The sequence below is a fragment of the Halyomorpha halys genome, unplaced genomic scaffold, assembly GCF_000696795.3.
Source record: "Halyomorpha halys isolate HHAL.00 unplaced genomic scaffold, Hhal_1.1 Scaffold655.1, whole genome shotgun sequence".
Lineage (NCBI taxonomy): Eukaryota > Metazoa > Arthropoda > Insecta > Hemiptera > Pentatomidae > Halyomorpha > Halyomorpha halys.
The window spans coordinates 404,707-423,354 of NW_027105601.1; the positions used below are offsets into that span (position 1 = coordinate 404,707).

At 28.4% G+C, this 18,648-nt stretch overlaps 2 protein-coding genes across 3 annotated transcripts in view; one reads left to right on the forward strand and one right to left on the reverse strand.

The window, feature by feature from the left end:
- Positions 1-7,474: 7,474 nt before the first annotated feature.
- Thor (eukaryotic translation initiation factor 4E binding protein thor) lies at positions 7,475-12,411 on the forward strand. The gene is made up of 3 exons (XM_014427573.2): positions 7,475-7,700; positions 10,273-10,431; positions 11,812-12,411. Exons 1-3 carry the CDS (start codon positions 7,559-7,561, stop codon positions 11,856-11,858), a joined length of 348 nt encoding a protein of 115 aa, XP_014283059.1. The 5' UTR covers positions 7,475-7,558; the 3' UTR covers positions 11,859-12,411.
- Positions 12,412-16,383: 3,972 nt separating this feature from the next.
- The window catches only part of LOC106685068 (mitogen-activated protein kinase 9-like), a 15,815-nt gene continuing 13,550 nt past the window's right edge, over positions 16,384-18,648 (reverse strand). Inside the window, exon 9 of one of the 2 annotated variants that reach the window (XM_067052411.1) lies at positions 16,384-18,453. In XM_067052411.1, the coding sequence (XP_066908512.1) occupies positions 18,442-18,453 (12 nt within the window). In that variant the 3' untranslated portion in view covers positions 16,384-18,441. The remainder of the gene's footprint in view (positions 18,454-18,648) is intronic. The other variant, XM_014427551.3, reaches the window with a different exon arrangement.

Consider the following 18,648-nt stretch of genomic DNA (forward strand, 5'->3'; position numbering starts at 1 on the left):
AATTGCTTTCCACTGAATTTTTGTTTGATGATATTATCAATTTCCTTTCATACTGCAATTCGTGAGTTACAACCTATTGAGGATTATGATTAGCAAAATTAATTAGTTTTTTATTTTTTGTTTTATTTTCAGCAAGCTTTATATGGAATATATAGTAAAGGAAATGATTGCAATCGTGAAAAATTTCTAATTCGTTAGTTTTCGACGGAAATACACGTTTTGAGGTCTCATGAGTCCAAATAATTAAGTCTCACAAAATAATGAGTCACAAAATAAAATTATGTGCAATGTTGATATAGTCAAACATCACTAAGAATGCAAGAAGACAATACCTTTATTCCTATTTTTATGTTATACCATTATTATTATTCCTATATTTATGTTGTAGTATCCTTGTAAAGTCGATACCTGAGAATGACTAGTGAGACCGAAACGTAGTGCAAACATTAGTAGAAATGTGGTTAATTATTATCAGCCCAACGTAACTTAATTCACATACCTGCCTTCATCTAAAATTAACGAATAATTGCTGCTTTATTGTTTCTCGCCCTCCCCCAAAACGTCCATGACGCAGTTTCCATAACAACGACAGTCAACGGTTGCCCCTGCCTAATATATATATATAAATTTCAAGGAAGCACTGAAAATAAATTTGTTACTTCTTCAACTTTTTATTTGTACGTTTCGAGCTAATCGCTTTTTCCATTTAGCTATTCATTTTCGAAAATCGTTATTGGTCGTGTGTGATTAATACAAGGAAATGGCCCGGATACGGTAATCAAACTTTGTATTTCGTGTTTGAAGTACTTCATAGATTGTACCGTAGATTGGAGTTGATTTGTAACAACCCTAATAGCTATAGGCAATCTACGCTCCTATCTTTGGAATACGTCCGATTCTAAATAAAATCAATGTTGTTTTTTTATTGTTAGATGTGGCACTATTCAAACAAAGAAGGGATTTGTAATTGCCACGTTCTTAGCCCAGACCTGCCAGCACAGGAATTTTTTGTTTAAGTTAACATTAGATAAAGAAATCTATGCAAGTCCGGTCAATGGCCTTAATTCTAAGAAGGGTAATTGAGACTTGCGAAACAAACAAAGTGTTAACGAGTGTATCTTTATAGAGATTATTTTCTTGTTTTAAATCCTTAATTCATGTTTTCATTTAGAATAATTAAACAGAAGCATTCTGCATGTTAGCATGTTAACACATAAATAATTCTGAAATAAATTATAAAATAATTTATCATAACAATATTAAAATCAGTTAATTAAATATAATGAATATAAATATAAGGAAGCACTGTTTCAGAACAACGGTTATACAACGATGTGAAGATGACGCTAAACTGCTCGATTTTTTCCCAATCAAGAGTGGGTATTTTATGAGGCGGGGTGGACCTCAAGAGGGCACCATAACCCACAGGGTTGACTCACGGATACGATGTAACAGAAAATAATTATTCGAACCCAGGCCCTAGCGTTAGTAGCATTGCACCGTACCACAGTGCCACCAAGCTCCCTTGATTATGTATATATATTCTCCACTAAAATATAAAAATTAAATACTAGAAAATGGGATTAGTTATAAGTTGAGAATATTATATGATCCAGGTTTTAATTTTCGAAGAATTTACATTTTGGAAACACATTTTAATCTGCATCCTAACACATATGTGTGTATATGTAAGTTATGAACAGAGCATAGGTATTATGAGTCTTAATACCTAAACTCCCCATGTAAACAAGCCAGAATGTATATATAGAGGATTACAAAGCAGAATAAATCAGTATCTAAATGAACCTTGTGTGTCTCATTCAGTGCCCCTATTTTCCTTTTTTTTAACTCTAGTGCTCCGGCTCATCATAACTTGTAAAAGAAAAATCAAAATACTTTATATTTGTATTTATCTATGTGGTAATCAAAAGTATATCGCAAATTCATTGGAAATAAATGCATAAGAATATTTTTCTGAAAAAGTAGTAGATACTGCAAGTATTGAGAACTAGGATGCTCGGACACCAAATCTGTGACTTGACATACTGACCTTCAAACATTTTTAGACTACAAAGAAAAGCCTAGTCTAAATGATTTTTTCTTTGGAATTATTGGAATTATTCTTATTTTAAATAAGACAAACCTTCCAAAAAAAATCATTAAACAAGACATTACTTATGAAAAAAATATTAGAATATCCATGGGTGTACGCAGAGACCGAAGAAGAAAAAATAAAGAAAACAGTGAACTTATTTCATAAATGATTTCCTTCTGGAAATATGCAATAATTAGAAAGATAACTTTGTTTAACTGACATCTTCGCGGATCACAAGATCATATCCACAATTTGAAGGGACAAGATCGATATACATCGATTCTTCATTAAAAAGGGAACATTCAATGAGCGCAATTATTCGTTATATACTTATCTCTAAAAATAATGGGGGAAAGGAATAAAAAAGAACCTTTATTAGAGTCCATTCTTACTAATATAACTTACCATTTTCTTTTTTAATAATCTCAGAATGTTTGTTGAAAATAAATCAAAGAAAGCAACCATCGTTGAAGAGGTTAATATTTTTGCCGGCAATCCTCGAAGGCTGATGCTCTCTTAGCAAACAACTTCATCACTTATATTTTTGTATTTATTGTGTGCTATATGTTGTTACGGTTGCTATGGTGAAAAAAAAACACTGGCGATATCTGCGTAGACAAGGAGTGTTACGGTTGTCATGGTGAAATAAAAACAGGCTATATCTGCGTAGACAAGAGGTGTGATGGTTGCCATGGTAAAAAAAAAATAAAAAATAGCGATATGTTCAGACGAGTGGGTTTTTTGGTTTTGTGAAGGTGACAGTTCTGGTTTTTGAACACGTTACGACTGTTCAATGTGAAGTGGTGATAGTTTATCAGGCCCTGTGTTTTTACTGTTTGAATCGAGATATCACCATATGAGAAATGTTATCGTATACGTTTTGTTTTTCAAAATTATGGTATTCTATTTGAATGTATGGTCATTAACACTAGAAGTGTAGATATAGTGGAGTGCGAAGCAACGTTTCTTCAGCATGTCCTGGATAGGAGAGTTGTGGCAGGGGTCATCTTCATACTTCTGGGGAAGGTGAGACACTATACAATACCGTACAACCTTGTGTTCTGCCAGGAGTACACCCAAAGACTACGTAGGGTTCGAACTAAATTTTATTTTGTTTTTATTTTATATTCGCTTTTATACTCTTTTGTATAATAATGTAAATTTAGTTAATAAGGTTAAAGCATTTAAGTTAAGGTTAAGTCAATCTATAAGTTTTAATTATTTTATTAATTGATAAGAATTCTTTTTTTTTTCTTTTTCATTCTTTGTACATATATTTCTGCTTATTATTAAACTTTTGTACTTATAGTTCTGCTATTCTTTCTTATGCATGTACACTGCTTTCAACTTGTTAGTTTACCTATTACATGTTTTTTTCTGTTTATGTTCACTTAATATCACGATAATTCAACAGGTGGAAGGTAACACCCCTAGGTTTTCTGTTATCTACATGAAAAGGTATTCACCAGTGGTCATAATTCAATAATTGCCTATATAGGGGTATATTTTAGTTATATTGTTTCGTGGTTTTCGATATTTCGAAGGAGAAAAAAACGTGGCGTCTAAGGAGCAATTTATTCTTTATTGTTTTTTTTTTACTTTAGCTCGCCCCCTTCTCCGGTGAGCGTGAGCAACTATAAACGATAAATATATAACTAAAGATAAGTCAAAATTGTCTGTTATAATGTATTTCTGAACAACAATTAAGTTTATGTTCGATTATAAAGTTTCATTTACTATAATTTATTGTAATTATAGGTAATTGAAATTTTAAGAGTAAAGATTGAATTTTATAAAGTAGAAATAAAATGGTGATTGTATTTCTTGGAATGTTGCGGTATTGTATATTTTTCATGTTCCCAACGTTCCAGAATGTACAATATATATGTATGTAAGTATGTGTGTGTAATGGGCAGAGGTCTCCTCCCCCTTGGCTGAATCCAGCCAACGCCCATGAGAATATCAGTACTGATATTATAGTTACCAAAAGAGGTTAAGAAAATAGTTAAACATTTGAAAATTTCTTTGGCTGTTTTCGAGCTGCACATTTTTTTTTTTTATTTCTAACATTAAACTAGCAAAACCATTCATACCCAGAACAATTTAATTTTGAAAAGAATTATTCGACTTTGAAAATAATTACAAATGAATAATTACATTATTCGATAAGTGCATTACGGATATAACAATTTACACAAAATGGTGCTAATATAAAAAAAAAATTGTTCTCTACAAAAAGCTTTTGTAGACCGAGGGGTACCGAAGGTCTAAAAAATATGAATAATATTTTTAATATATATAATATTAAATACATAAATATAAATAATTACAAACTCCATTTTTTTATATTATATTTGTGCTTTATAACTATTCAAAACGTTCTATAGATAATTTTATCTATATCAAATCACAGATATGGGGTATGGAAGCTAGCTGATATTCTATTTTTATTTTCACATCAAAGCAATCACTTGTTTAAAGATTTATTTTCTTCGGGAAGGTTATCAAAGGCAATAATTCCGAAGAAAAAATGCTTGAACAAGGCATTGATGAGAAAAAAATGTTTGAATCACAGTATATCGAATGTGATTTCTACCTTCTTCAATTTTCAATGGATGGATACGTGTTTATTGTAACGATTTGCATGATTATTCCAAAAATTTATAAATCATAACAATATTTTATTATATTATTATAACAATATTATGTTATAAATAATAACAATATTATGTTATAAATAATAACAATATTATGTTATAAATAATAACAATATTTGTTAGGTGATTTAATAATCTTAAATAGTCTCAACATAAAACTATCATAGAACTATCTATAAAACGTTTTGAATAGTTAGGAATAACAGACCTAAAATTAAAAACTGAAGTTTGGAACTATTTTTATTTCCGGTGAAGCACGCAGACCAGCGGTGTCACTCGGCTAACGAAAGCTTTTTGTAGAAGACGCCACATCACGTTGTTTCGGAAGTTTCGGTCGTGTTTTTTTATCTTTAGTTTAATTTAGTTAATTTAACTTCAGTTAGTATTTTTTTCTGCGTTATTTATTTATCGAATAATGTAATTATTCATTTTCTGATTATTTTTCAAAATAAACGAACAAAGCCAAATATTTTTCTTCGAAACTTAATCGTCATAGATAGGTTTCACCAGCTCAATAATAGAAATTGAAAAAAATAATGCGTTTCAAGTAGTTAAAATTAACTGAGCTGTAATATGAGGCGTTACATTCCAGAACCAACCAAATCAATTTTCCAATGTTTTTTTTTTAATAAACAAATATTTTGGCAATAATAAAATGTCACGAAATAAAAGAATTCTTAAAAAAAAAAACAACTTAAATCCTATGTTATTAAACTGTTTTGAGGAAAAAATCCTTGAATAAATGAAAATATTAATATTGAAAAGTTTCACAGGGCTTCATCAGGTCTAAAAAAAAAAATTACTAAATTTCAAATTATCTTACTCTCTTACTTAATTTTAATTGTTTATATCTTTCTTAGTCCTAATGAAACCTAGCAACGTGTAGTCAAACTCTTCTTAAAATATTAATAATTTGAAAACTGACTTGGCTGTTCGAAAGCAGTGATTCATTTCACATTAGAATTTTTGTTATATCTTTAGAATTTTATGAAAATTGGAGTAATATTAACTTGCATGAAAACTATGTTTAAACTTTCCGACGTGTAACTCGGACTGTAATTAAATTTGAAAATTTTGTTTCCAATAGCGATTCTATTGAAGAAAATGACCGTATCGCTGTATTGTGCTAGTATTGGCACAACTAAGAAGATATAACCTTCATGTTATCTTCAGTAACTAAAGGTATTTTTTTAACTTAATTATTTTATTTTCAAGGAAAATAATTTTTAATCTTTAGGACAACGTTTTGAACGAACTGCTCGTATCTATGCCATCTACAAATAGTTTTTGGACAAATAGTGAAACTGTAGAATAGTCCCCATGGGCGTAGGCAGGATTTCACCAAGAGGGGAGCAGGCCTCAGACCATTACACACACACACACACACATACGTACATACTTATATAGGGTGTTTTTTTAAGCCCGATAGAACTTGAAATTGTAAAAAATATCACAAAAAATTAAATTGTAATCAAAATTTTTTTTTTATTCGAAAGATCAATACGTGACATTAACATTTGAAAATGATTTCGGGCATATGGGCACCGCGGCTGTTCTTGACGAAGCGCATTCTGTAAAATTGTGTTCAGCGATGAGGCGCATTTTTGGCTTAACGGGTTTGTTAATAAGCAAAATTGCCGCATATGGTCGTGCGATTTGACACCTCTCGATTATTTCCTGTGGGGCTACGTGAAGTCACTGGTTTATGCTGATAAACCAGCAACAATTGACGCCTTGGAGGCCAGCATTGTTCGTGTTATTCGTGACATACGGCCAGCAGTGCTCGAAAAAGTGGCCCAAAATTGGACGTCCAGAATGCGCTTCGTCAAGAACAGCCGCGGTGCCCATATGCCCGAAATCATTTTCAAATGTTAATGTCACGTATTGATCTTTCGAATAAAAAAAAAATTTTGATTACAATTTAATTTTTTGTGTTATTTTTTACAATTTCAAGTTCTATCGGGCTTAAAAAAACACCCTATATATAGTCCATTCTGAAACGACGGTAAAAGAAAGATATTAATTCCGCATTCCAAGAAATATCTCACCATTTTATTTCTACTTCATAAAATTCAATAATTAATTTTTAAATGTTTATTACCTATAGTCACAATCAATGAAACTTAATTGACTGAAAATGAAAGGACTGAATTCAAATAGTTAACAAGGCTTAACCAATGGCTCGCACAATGAAAATATAAGGCAGTTTTACACTTTTCATCTCAGATAATTTTGTGGACGCCACCATCTTTCTCCGCCATTACCTTACTTATTATAGCATGTTTCCAAGAGAAACCATCTATCAAATAAGTTTGGTATTTTCTTTATTTTTTTGGGGGGGTCCTAAAAATTTAGGGGAGAGCCGCGGCTCCCCCCTGCCTAAGCCCATGGCAATCCTTCAGTATATGGTTTATATATTTTGAATGCGTCCAATATAAAATAAAACTTTTTTATTTTTAATGGTGCACCAATCAAAATATCTTAATGACTTCAGTTAATAAATCATCTGATTGCGAAAAAAAAATGACTTTTTAAGTTTAAATAGTTTTTAAAATTAAAAGTGTAAGACGAAACGAATAAGATAGAACCGAAGGATGTAAACAAGACGGGATGAGCTGTTGTGTTGATGCGTAATAAGAGGCGTGACCTAGGGAGCCGCTAGCGCTGCGTTGCGGCCACTCCTGCAATCCCCTTCAAGGCCGTCACGTAGGCAGTTCGCTCGTTGGGCCCTCGTTCAGTTGGTTACATAGCTCCTCTCTAGCATCACCTCGTAAGTCCATCTCGTTTTCGACTTCCATCTTCCGCGATGTCCGCCAGTCCGGTAGCCAGGTCCATCACGCAGAGCCAGAGCATCCCGGCCAAGAGGATGCTCATCAGCGATCCGTCTCAGCTACCTTGCGACTACTCGACGACCCCGGGAGGAACCCTCTATTCGACGACACCAGGAGGTGAATAGAATTTTTATAAAAAGCAATTAACACTAAAGATTTGGTATATTCCTTCCTCCTTCCTCTGTCGAAACCATAAGTTGTTAAATTTCTTCTAATTAAAAAAAAATAAACAAATTCATAAAATAATCATAAAGTACAGGTCTAATTAGTCTACCTACAGGTCTATTAATCGAATAAACAGAAATCTTATTTTCATCAATTTTCGGGGGCGTTCTTTTAAATTTAAATTAATTGAACATTTCCACTATATTATTTATAATTAATTCTCCTTACAACAGTAACGTTTCAAGATCTATTCAATCCCATTTTCTGAACTATGCTGCTTTTAATTTTTTACTGTAGTCTTTATAGAAAAAATAATACAATAACAACACATTTCAGAGGATGGGATAGAATTAACCCCCAAACGTAAACATTGTGAGAAGTGGAATAATAAAGAAAATGCTCAATTAACTCAAATTATAATTTTAATTTAAAATTTGGTTTTAACTGCATAATAATCTACCTATAAATGAGGCGTCAGTTCTTGTTAGTTTATTCATTTAGGTAAAGTTTAGAAACCAAAATTCAAACGTCGTCATTAATTTTTATAAATATGTAATTAATTTACTAATATAAACACTTTGTAAACATGTTATCCTCTAATTCACCTAAGTAGATTTATTACATATACTTTCAGAAGAATCTAGAAATGTTTATTAACTTGTATAAATATATAAGTGTATCCAATTGATTTACTCAAACAAATGCTTTATGATGAAGTTTAAAGTTATTAATTATTCATATTTTTTAATTCTAGAATAAAATTGTATTATTTTCACCATTTTAGTAAATTCAATTGTTATGGTTTAAATTTAAATTCTATGCAGCTGTAAATCCCTTTAGATTTTAATAACACCCAAGTTCAAAGGTTTGTTGAATTAATTTTTTCAAATGGATTCTATCTTTACAAGCTCAATATATGTGCCAAATAATTAAATTAAGCATAGATTAATTTATGATGAAATTGAAGTTGGCATTGAATGTAAATAACTCACTTTTTTCATTAAGATATATGTTTTTTATTTTTTTAAATTAAATTTATAAAGGAAAACTCATTTAAGAGAATGATATTAATGACTTCAACAAAATTTAGTATAAATTACTTCTATTGAATCATTATTATTGCAATATAGTAGTTGTATGTATATATTTGACTTCAGGATTATTGTTTTTAATTTTAAATCAAAGTTCTTTAAGTTGGAATACTTTTAAATGCACTCAATACTTAAGGATTTTAATAATTAAAAATTGAATATATTTGCTCCTATTAAAAGCACCACCTAATTAAACTAAGCATAGAATCATTTATGATAAAATTGAGGTTTTGAATTATAAATAAGTCACTTTTTTTTTTTCTCTTAAGGTGTATGTTTTTTTTTAAATGAAATTTATATAGGGAAACTTATTTAAATGTATGAAATTTATGACCTTGACAAAATTTTATATAAACTACTATTTCATAGTTTTTACCTTAAAGCAATAGTTCAAAGATAATTTCGTGTAGGCGTCGCTCTTAGATCAGCTGTGCTTCTAGTTTTATTCAGACATACGATAGCATTTTTTAACGTTATAAATGTTTCATGCACTATGTTAAAATGTTATTGTAATAAAAAATTATGGCATTGTCAAAGTATATTAATTTTTAATAAATATTTAAAAAATTATAATAAATATTACTAACATAATTAATTACACGTCTGGGTACGATATTCATCCCAGACACCTGTGATTTCTTGTTTACGTCTGGAAGGTTACGGTCAACTAGCATTCTGCATTACGATTGCTTAATTATTTGGAAGTTGGTTGCAATCCACAGAAAAAAATCACATATATTGGACGAAATTTTATAGTTTGTTGCCAAAACTAGTTATAGGCGTGAAATTTAAGGATTAATTTTTTTTTACATAAATAATAAATAAAACGACTCATTTAATTGTTATAGACTAATATATATCGTTTTGAAAATGGGTTGTTCCTATTTTCGATGGATATTAATTATTTTCGAAACGTTTTATAACATTTTTTTTTATTTTATAGATACATTTTGGTAATAAAAATTAAGTACATACATTTTTTGACCATAAAAGTTATTTATGACACGATCTAACCCTAGTTATTAAGCATTTTCAAGTTTACTTAACTTCACTTCACATAACATAATTTTCAAAAATGTTCCTAAAATTATTTTTCAATTCTTTAATAATTTATTATAAATTTAAGAAGTTATTTATCAGTTGTGTTCAGGACATAATGATTAATTTCTGATAATATTTTAATGATTTATAACAGAAAAGAATTGTAAATTACAAAAATGTTTATATTATTTTTCAAATAATCTCATTGTATGCATAAATTATGAGAATATTAATTTCTTAAAAAGTTCCTAATAATTATTTATTTATTATTATAGTCTGCACCAGGAATTTATTAAATTACAAATTTTTAATAAGTTATTTCTCAACTAAAATATTAATTTCTTTACTTTGTTATCAACTTTTGTTAGTGATGAACAATATTTGAATTTCAGGAACCCGGATAGTATATGAGAGGTCAACTCTTATGTTTCTCAGGAACTCACCATTGTCCAAGACCCCTCCAAACATTCCCGATTTGCCTGATTCATTGAGCAAGGGTGAGATAAAACATTGTCAAAGAAATGGTCTGCGAACAAGCCCTCTAAAGAAAAGTAAGTACTACGCTAATAAATGTTTTATTTATTAATGTTGCACTATTAATAAATGGTAAATGGACAATGCAATACAAACATTGTTTCAAGAAATAAATTTTCTAGTAAATAATAGTTAATATTATTTATTAAAAAGTGTAATCATTATAAATCGACATTTAATATTTTTTAAAAATATTATATATGTCCTTTAGGTCAAAAATTAAAAACACAAGGTTCTTAATCCATATATCTTTTCTTCTAGGATGTTTCGGGAATACTGTATCCTCCTCTTCTGTTTCTATAATTTAGTATTTGTTAAAGTAAGAATATCTGCAATTGCGTACAATCGATTAGTTTCATTTCTAATTATTAATAGAAACAATAGTCAAAAAATTAAATAACCATTTAAACATTATTTTGCCAGTTTACTTGTTTAGTATGGGTATGGGCATATTAAGTAAGTAAACAAAATAATGTTAAAATATTTATTTATTTTACTGTTTTTTCTATAATAATTAGAGATGAAACTAATTGATTGTATCATGGATATGCTTGTTTTAAAAAGTAATAAATTGTAGAAACTGAAGAGGATACAATCTCCGAGTCCTTAAAGAAAAAAAAATATATATGTAGTAAAAACCACTGTTTTCAATTTTTTAATTTAAGGTAATATATGAGACTTAAAAAAATTGACAAAAGTATGGTCACATGGTGAAACAAATTAATAAAAAAACATAGCAAAAATTAGTTTCAATGAAAAGTTAAAATCTTTGAACTCCATTCTGTCCAAAGTTGGATTTTTCAGTTATGTTGGTATAGCATTGAGGGTTGATATTCAATAATAATGGTCAGTAATTGATATTTGTATGTTTTTTTCGTAACCTCCAAAGTTATAGGAAGTTACAGGAAATATCCATATTTGAATTTAACTACAAACCATGATCTTTAAGACTGACTGCCAATTATTGTTATTTTAAATATCACAAAGACTCTATGTGGATAAGTTTATATTTAATTAGGTAATTTCAAAGTAATATTTAGGACCTGGTGAGATATATTGAAATTATAAATTAATCATTTAATTACCATAACTTGAACCCGAAGTGACAAAATTAGAAGGAACATGGTAAAGTGCCTGAGGACTCACTGATTGTGCTGCTATCTGTAGTAAAGATGGTGAAGTGCTTGTGCTGCCATCTGTTGTAGAGATGGCGAATCAAATAAATATTTTCCTAAGAAATGTATATGTAATTTTAAACAATTTAGTAATGGATTCAAGTAGAGTTTGAATTAAATTAATTAAATCAATTATGAAAAACCCAAATTAGTAGTTTTTTAAATTTTATTTCTGTAAATCTAATTTTATAAGTATCTAATATAAACTTTTTTATTTTTCAGCTCAGTTTTCGGAGGACAGGGGAGAACAATTTGAAATTGATATTTAGCTTCTATGAAGCTGCTTTGTATTTATCAAACCAAATTTGGTTTCCTTAATTTTTTTTTGTTTATTTTTTTTTATTTTGGTGACATTCACCAATGGATACAGATGTTTAAGTACATATTTTCTGTGAGTATAAACATATACAACCATAAATATGTATGTCTAAGTCTATCCTAATTTCTGATCTGTTAAAACAGATTTGACTGCGTTATTTACTATGTTGTAAAGATTCAATATGGTTTAAAGACTTATAGCTTTGTTATGTTAATTTAAAAAAAAAAAAATGTATAAAAAAAGCTAGAAAGACATGTTTATATTTACTATGAATAACATTTGTTTGTAAATGTTGTAAGTTAAAAAGATCTGTTTCAAAGCATGTAAATTATAATTTTTAAAAGTGACTGAGAACAAAATTATGTAAATGATAGCATATTTGTATTCATAAATCATGATTGAATAAATTATTTTTACTTATGATTCTATTAAAACTCTTGTTTTTTGTATTTTATTGAGTTATGTAATTAGTACAATAAAAGCCAATTATTATTTTCATTTTATTCTATATCTTTTTATAAATTTTGTTAATTTGTGTGTAGCCTAGTCATTGTGATACTTATTTGCACTCAATTTCTCCTGTGCCATGTTTTAGCATAATATAATCTTTTGCTATACATAAAATTTTATGAATACAAAAAAAATTTTTTTTTTTGACCTAGCACTTGGTGCATTTATTACGTATGTTAATATAAAAACATAAGAGAAATTAATGCATATTTAAAAAAATATATAGCTCTGAATACAATATTTTTTAAAATTATCTGTAATTATTTTTCTTTCATAGTTTAAATATTAAACATTTTTTTCATATCGAAATATTTTTTTTCTCAATTCCCTCTAAATAAGGTTAATATATTTATTTTCTTATAGAAAGTTCCATTTTACACATCTTAGCATACCAGTTCACCACTTTGTTCATATTTAAATGACTAGATTTCAAAAATAACAAAAAAATTTGTGTCCGAACTTTATATAAGCTATCAATTTTTAAAATTGTTTTATATAATAATCTTAATAGATTTCCTTGGCTAAGACTAATAATCATAACATTTATATTCATTTTACATTTTATCATCATATTTTAGGAATGCTTTGAGCTCTACTCAGGCTATCTTTAAACAATTTCTTGTAGAATTATTACTTTTTAAAAGAGGTTAATGACTTTGTTCAGTCAAACTTAATTACAAATGTTTTTAACTATCTAGTGACCATTATTATCTGGGGGGCAATGCCATTATCTTAGGAATTATAAGAAAGTAGGGCCGGTACAGAATATATACAATTTATTTTCATTATATTATATTTTAATTTTGCATCTTAATCAGTTTCTCTAAATCAAAAAAACATTTAGATTGGACCTATAAAACTGCATAAAACACAATAGTTGTTTATTGAGTTTAAATTGTAGCTGTAAACAAACTAAAAGTTAATGCAGTGCATTCCCAATTGGATCCTACAAGCGAATGCCAATTTCTCAAAATATCACAAAAAAGAGAGAAAATTAAAATTCCTAATATACGGTGTTTTTTTCTTCTTTGCCTACTTGAAGATGTGATAATAATTTATGTAATATGTATAATAAGATGTCCCTTAAATTTTATTAGGCTTGGTAAGAATGTAGACACAAAAAGGGTGCCACGGTGAAAAGAGTATGGGAACCACTGCCCTAATGCATTTCTAATAAGCCAGTAAAAAAGGGCTACCCAAAAGTTACCACTTTAGTTACTGAAGCCCGAGAGTGAAGTTCAGGACACAAAAGCCAACAACAATTTGCATCATGTAGATGGAGTCAAATTAATTCATTAACTATTTTTATTGAAGTTAAAAGATGTATGAGTAGATTCCAATTTCCATGTTTACAAATGTTGAAAAATCATACTTTAGCAGTTATAATAAAAATATCCATTTTAATTTATTGGAACTCCTCTATTTCGGCCATTACAGGCATTCTCAAGGATCTATCAACTAACAATTTCAATTACATTTCAATCACTATAAATTAATTTTTTTTAAAGTCTGAACCATAAATTTCCTACCTAATTTACAATATCACAGCTAACATTGGCTATCCAACTGTTGCAGGTTATTATGCCTTTGTCAAATTCTATCATTAGTCAATAAAACATTACTAAATTAGGGAACAATATGCATTAATAAATTATTTATCGTAATGTGTTAAAATACCTATTATTATCATAATTTCACTTATTATAATTATTCAGTTTACAATGCCTATCAAACTCTATCACTTCACAACAATATATTGTTTAACATACCTCACATTTCAGGTTTTCCATATCCTCAATATATTTTCAATTCTAGTGTATTTATTAATTCATACTATTATTTAAAAAATCTATCAAATTTAATTATACATTATTTATCTTACATAAAAACATTTTGGTAACAAATTAATTTTGCTTAAAATTTCAGCATAATGCTGGTTCAAATTTCTAGAATCTGATTTGAAATTAAGAAGATAATTGATATATAAATAGCTTACAACATTTTTCTTTTGAAGGTATCATTTTCTTTAAGTAAAACCATTGAATTTTCAAAACAATTTCAAAATATTTCATTATATATAAAACTTTAGTATAATCACACATCATGTGAAAAATGATTATTTTTAGCAATTAATTTTAATTAAAAGAATAAAATACATCCATTTGTAAACACTTGATAAATATCATTTAGTAGCGGAAAAACACTCAACAATCATAAAGAAAGTTAAACACCAGTTTTAAGTGTTTACTAAAACAAATAAACATAACAATACTTTATTATTTAACATTTTAATTTATTTACCAGTGATTAAACATTTATTTGATAAGATAGTGCATTGTACTTAAAAATTTATTATGGTTTGGTAGTAAAAGTAAATAATTTAAATCAACAATTTGTATTTAAATAAATATATACATACTCAATTAATCAACAGAATACAATCAGGGATTGGTCATATACAAAACGTCCGGGTACATTACATGCTTACAGTGCAATATCATGACTAAACTAAATCCTTTAAAAGAAAATGATTTCATAAAATAAACTATCATATTGACAGTTAAAGTAAGAAAATACATGAAATAACATGTGAACTACTAGCGCATCTTTTAAAACTAATTACATAGGGAATATAGATAAAAAAAAAAAAATCAGAATTGAATGATAATATAAAAATAATGACTTAAAATATGTTCAATAAAAGTAATTGTAATATTATTATAATTATAAATAAGGCTAGACTAGTATTAATATTAAAATTAAAATCAAACTTTATAATAAAAATTAAGTTAATAACATAATAAATTAAACTTGACAAAATAAGAATAAGTTGAATATAATTTAAAAGAGAAAATAAGACTAGACTTTGCAGAATAAAATTAAAAATAAATATGACTTAAACAGCTTCAAGATACTGTTCAATTTGAACTAAAGTTGTAACAAGAGGATGTTAAGATATTTATTTAAAAATATATAAACATGACAGGAGTATTCACCTTTAATGATTTTCGATATTGAAAGTGTTTATAACTGATTAACAGTTCCAAAAGATATTAGATTCATTTGTTTTTTTGAATTAAGCTTTAGGTCCTAATAGATACATGTAAGAAAGTTATCTGTCACACACTATTTGTACGCAGAACATACAGCAGCCTTTTTGAGTTTAAAGTAAAATAAACCAGGTTCAGTTTAAAAAGTACTGAATGAACAAACAAATAAATCATAAAAGATTTTCTTAAAATCATTATTCTGAATAAGGTATTTTTGGAACTAAACTCAGCATAATTTTTTTTTTTTTTTTCCATGAAATGGCCTTACAGACCACACGAATATCACTTATTTTTGGCTTCTCTCTTGCTTTTGTTTTTCCTTTCCTTACATTTTTCCTCATTATCTCTGCATGCCTTTGTTTTCTTCCTTCTGTTCACATGACCCTCTTTTTCGAATTTATCTTTCCCACAAGAACCTTGATTTCCTTCAGTCTTTTCATATATCTTTCTCCACCCAGACAGTTCTGGTCCATTATTCCTAGTCTTTCTTTTTCTTCCTTCATCTGTTTGATATATCCTCCTGAGCTTTTGTGTCCTCATATTTTTTTTAATATTTCTCTGTTTAGTCTTTCCGGGGCCATTCTTACCATATGTCAGTTGAATTTTAGTCTCCTGATCCTTATTTCTGTTTTTAGGTCCTTTGGGTCTTTGTAGATTTCTTTGTTGAGTTTTAGCCTGTATCCTTTTTGTGTCTTTTTGGGGCCATAGATTCTTTGTTCTATTCTCAGTAGTTCTTCCAGACTGGGGAGGCATGTGATTTCCGTCCCATATAGTATTACCGGTTTAACAATTGTGTTGTAGTGTCATATTTCCACTTTGGTGGACAGGTTTTTCTTGTTGTATATGTTACTGGTTGCAAAGCTTAGTTTCTCTAGTTTGGTTATTCTTTCCTTCATACTTTCTTTTTTTGAACCGTTGTTACATACATACACATAATTATTATTATCATAATTTTTTAATTACCATGAAATTCAAATAATTCAAGATAAAACTATTAATAAGTTAATATTTTTTCTCGTATTGAATGAAAATATTTATTAGTTATTCCAAAATTTTGGGGTCAGGACATCAATTGAGGATTAAATGAAAAAAACAAAACAAATATTTCGTTTCGTAGTGACATATTTTTCAGAATAATAATATGCCATATTTGCTGGTGCATAGGTTTTCTGAAATTTCTCCCATAAGATGAGGGTTAAACAACATTGGAGGTTAAGTTATATTCGGATTCAATAAAGAAAAATCTTAGTTTTAGAAATTCGGGGCTTTTAAGTTACACTACATAGTTTATTCTACTTCCATGATAGGAGACTCAGCGCAATTTATATTAATAATAAGTGATAACTTTTATCCTATTATCACAATGTTTTTTTTGGGGGGGAGAGGGGGGGGAGAGGAGGGGGATATAATAAAAAAAAATGTACAAAACAGGATTAGGAATGATACTTATATTTAAGGCAAATGGAATGTTTAAATTAAGAATTGAGAAACCAAACAAAGATTACATAATAATAAAACAAAACCAAATAGAATATGTAATTGGTGCTAAGAATTGGTCTTTGAGAATATTAAACTAATTAGGTAAGTTTAATCAGAAACAAAAATGTAGGAAGGAAATGGTCGTGGGTGTGTTCAAAAGGAACAAAAAATAGTTAACAACTATTTGTTTACTGATGTTTCACCCCACTTTTCAGGGCTTCATCAGGGCTAAAAAAGATACAAAATAACTAAAAACATGTTGACAATTAAGGATAATAAGATGTAAAGAAGTAAACTAAGGTGGGGTTAAAAATTATGAAATACAAGTGAAAAAATTATATAAAAATAAAATATATAATAACAAAATGTACAATAATAAGTATATATAAAAAATAAATAACGCAGTCTATTATATTTGAAATGAACAGGACACATAATAACACATAAAAATAGAAAAGAGAATATAAGAGAAATAAAGACAAAAACTGTATACACAAAGGGAAGGAAAATTAAGGAAGCAGTGGGGTGAAACTTTGGCAAATAAATAGTTGTTAACTATTTTTTGTTCCATTTGACCACACCCCCCGACCATCTCCTTCATATTTTGAAAAATATGGCCAATCATTCATTTATAAATAAATATTAGAAAATAAATTATTAAATAGGTACTTGAAATCACCAATAGGAAATGTTTAACCAATTTTAATTGGAACCAGAGCACCAATCAAAACTTATTTCAAAGATCTACTTTTACTTTAATTTAAATTATTACATGTTTTGAAAAATTACTAAACTAAAAACCATCAACTCACAGAAATTGACAAATTAAAAACCTTTTTCATTGAACGACTAATTATCCATTTTTTTAAAAACTCAATTCTACAATTTCAATTATGGTTTATAAATTTTAATTTTCAAAGCTTCATAAAAATATTTTTAAGATATTATGATTCTGTTGATCAATGTATAACCTAATTGAAGCATGTTTATTCATTTTCGAGCTATGTATATTAAATTTGGAAATCAATTACTTTCCTATATTTTTCCTTGAAAATTATTTTCCCAATATGAGCTAGATTTAATGTATATTTGAATCAAATATCCTACTTAACTTTAAAACTGAATCAGAGCTGGTTATAAAGTTACATAATTCATGCATTTGTTATGAGATAAAATGTTGTTACCAATTGGATTTTCAGTCTAATTATATCAAATTTCTGAGCAATGGAAGCATTTGCTTCAAGACTAAATCTTCAAAGAGAGATCATCAACACTTACAATGAGGTCACATAAACACTACTTACACTCGAGTGTAATAACTTAATGTTTATAGCCAAATGGTTTTTCTTTACCACAACGGATTTCTTATAAGCAAACTCATGAGCCATTTCTAGTGCCAAAATCAGCAATTTCAGCAAAAATCAACTCCTTCCATTGTTCCAAAGTGTACTCCAATGACTCGATCGATCGATCATACTTGGGAGAAGTCTGGAATTAGTTAAAGATCTATACCAAGATATAAGAGGAAGTATCATGACCATAATAAGACAGATGTTATTAGAATCAGCCGTATTTATACACAACACATGCGAAGAAATAACAATTCAGAATATATAGGGAGATGGTCAGGGTTGCGGTCAAAGGAGAAATAAAAATAGTTTACAACTATTTATTTTCCAACGTTTCGCCCCACTTTGCAGG

Coding starts and splice junctions, on each gene's coding strand:
- Thor (XM_014427573.2), top strand. CDS start 7,559: ATGTCCGCCAGTCCGGTAGCCAGGTCCATCACGCAGAGCCAGAGCATC. Junction 7,701..10,272: donor CTATTCGACGACACCAGGAG/GTGAATAGAATT, acceptor TTTGAATTTCAG/GAACCCGGATAGTATATGAG. Junction 10,432..11,811: donor AACAAGCCCTCTAAAGAAAA/GTAAGTACTACG, acceptor TTTATTTTTCAG/CTCAGTTTTCGGAGGACAGG.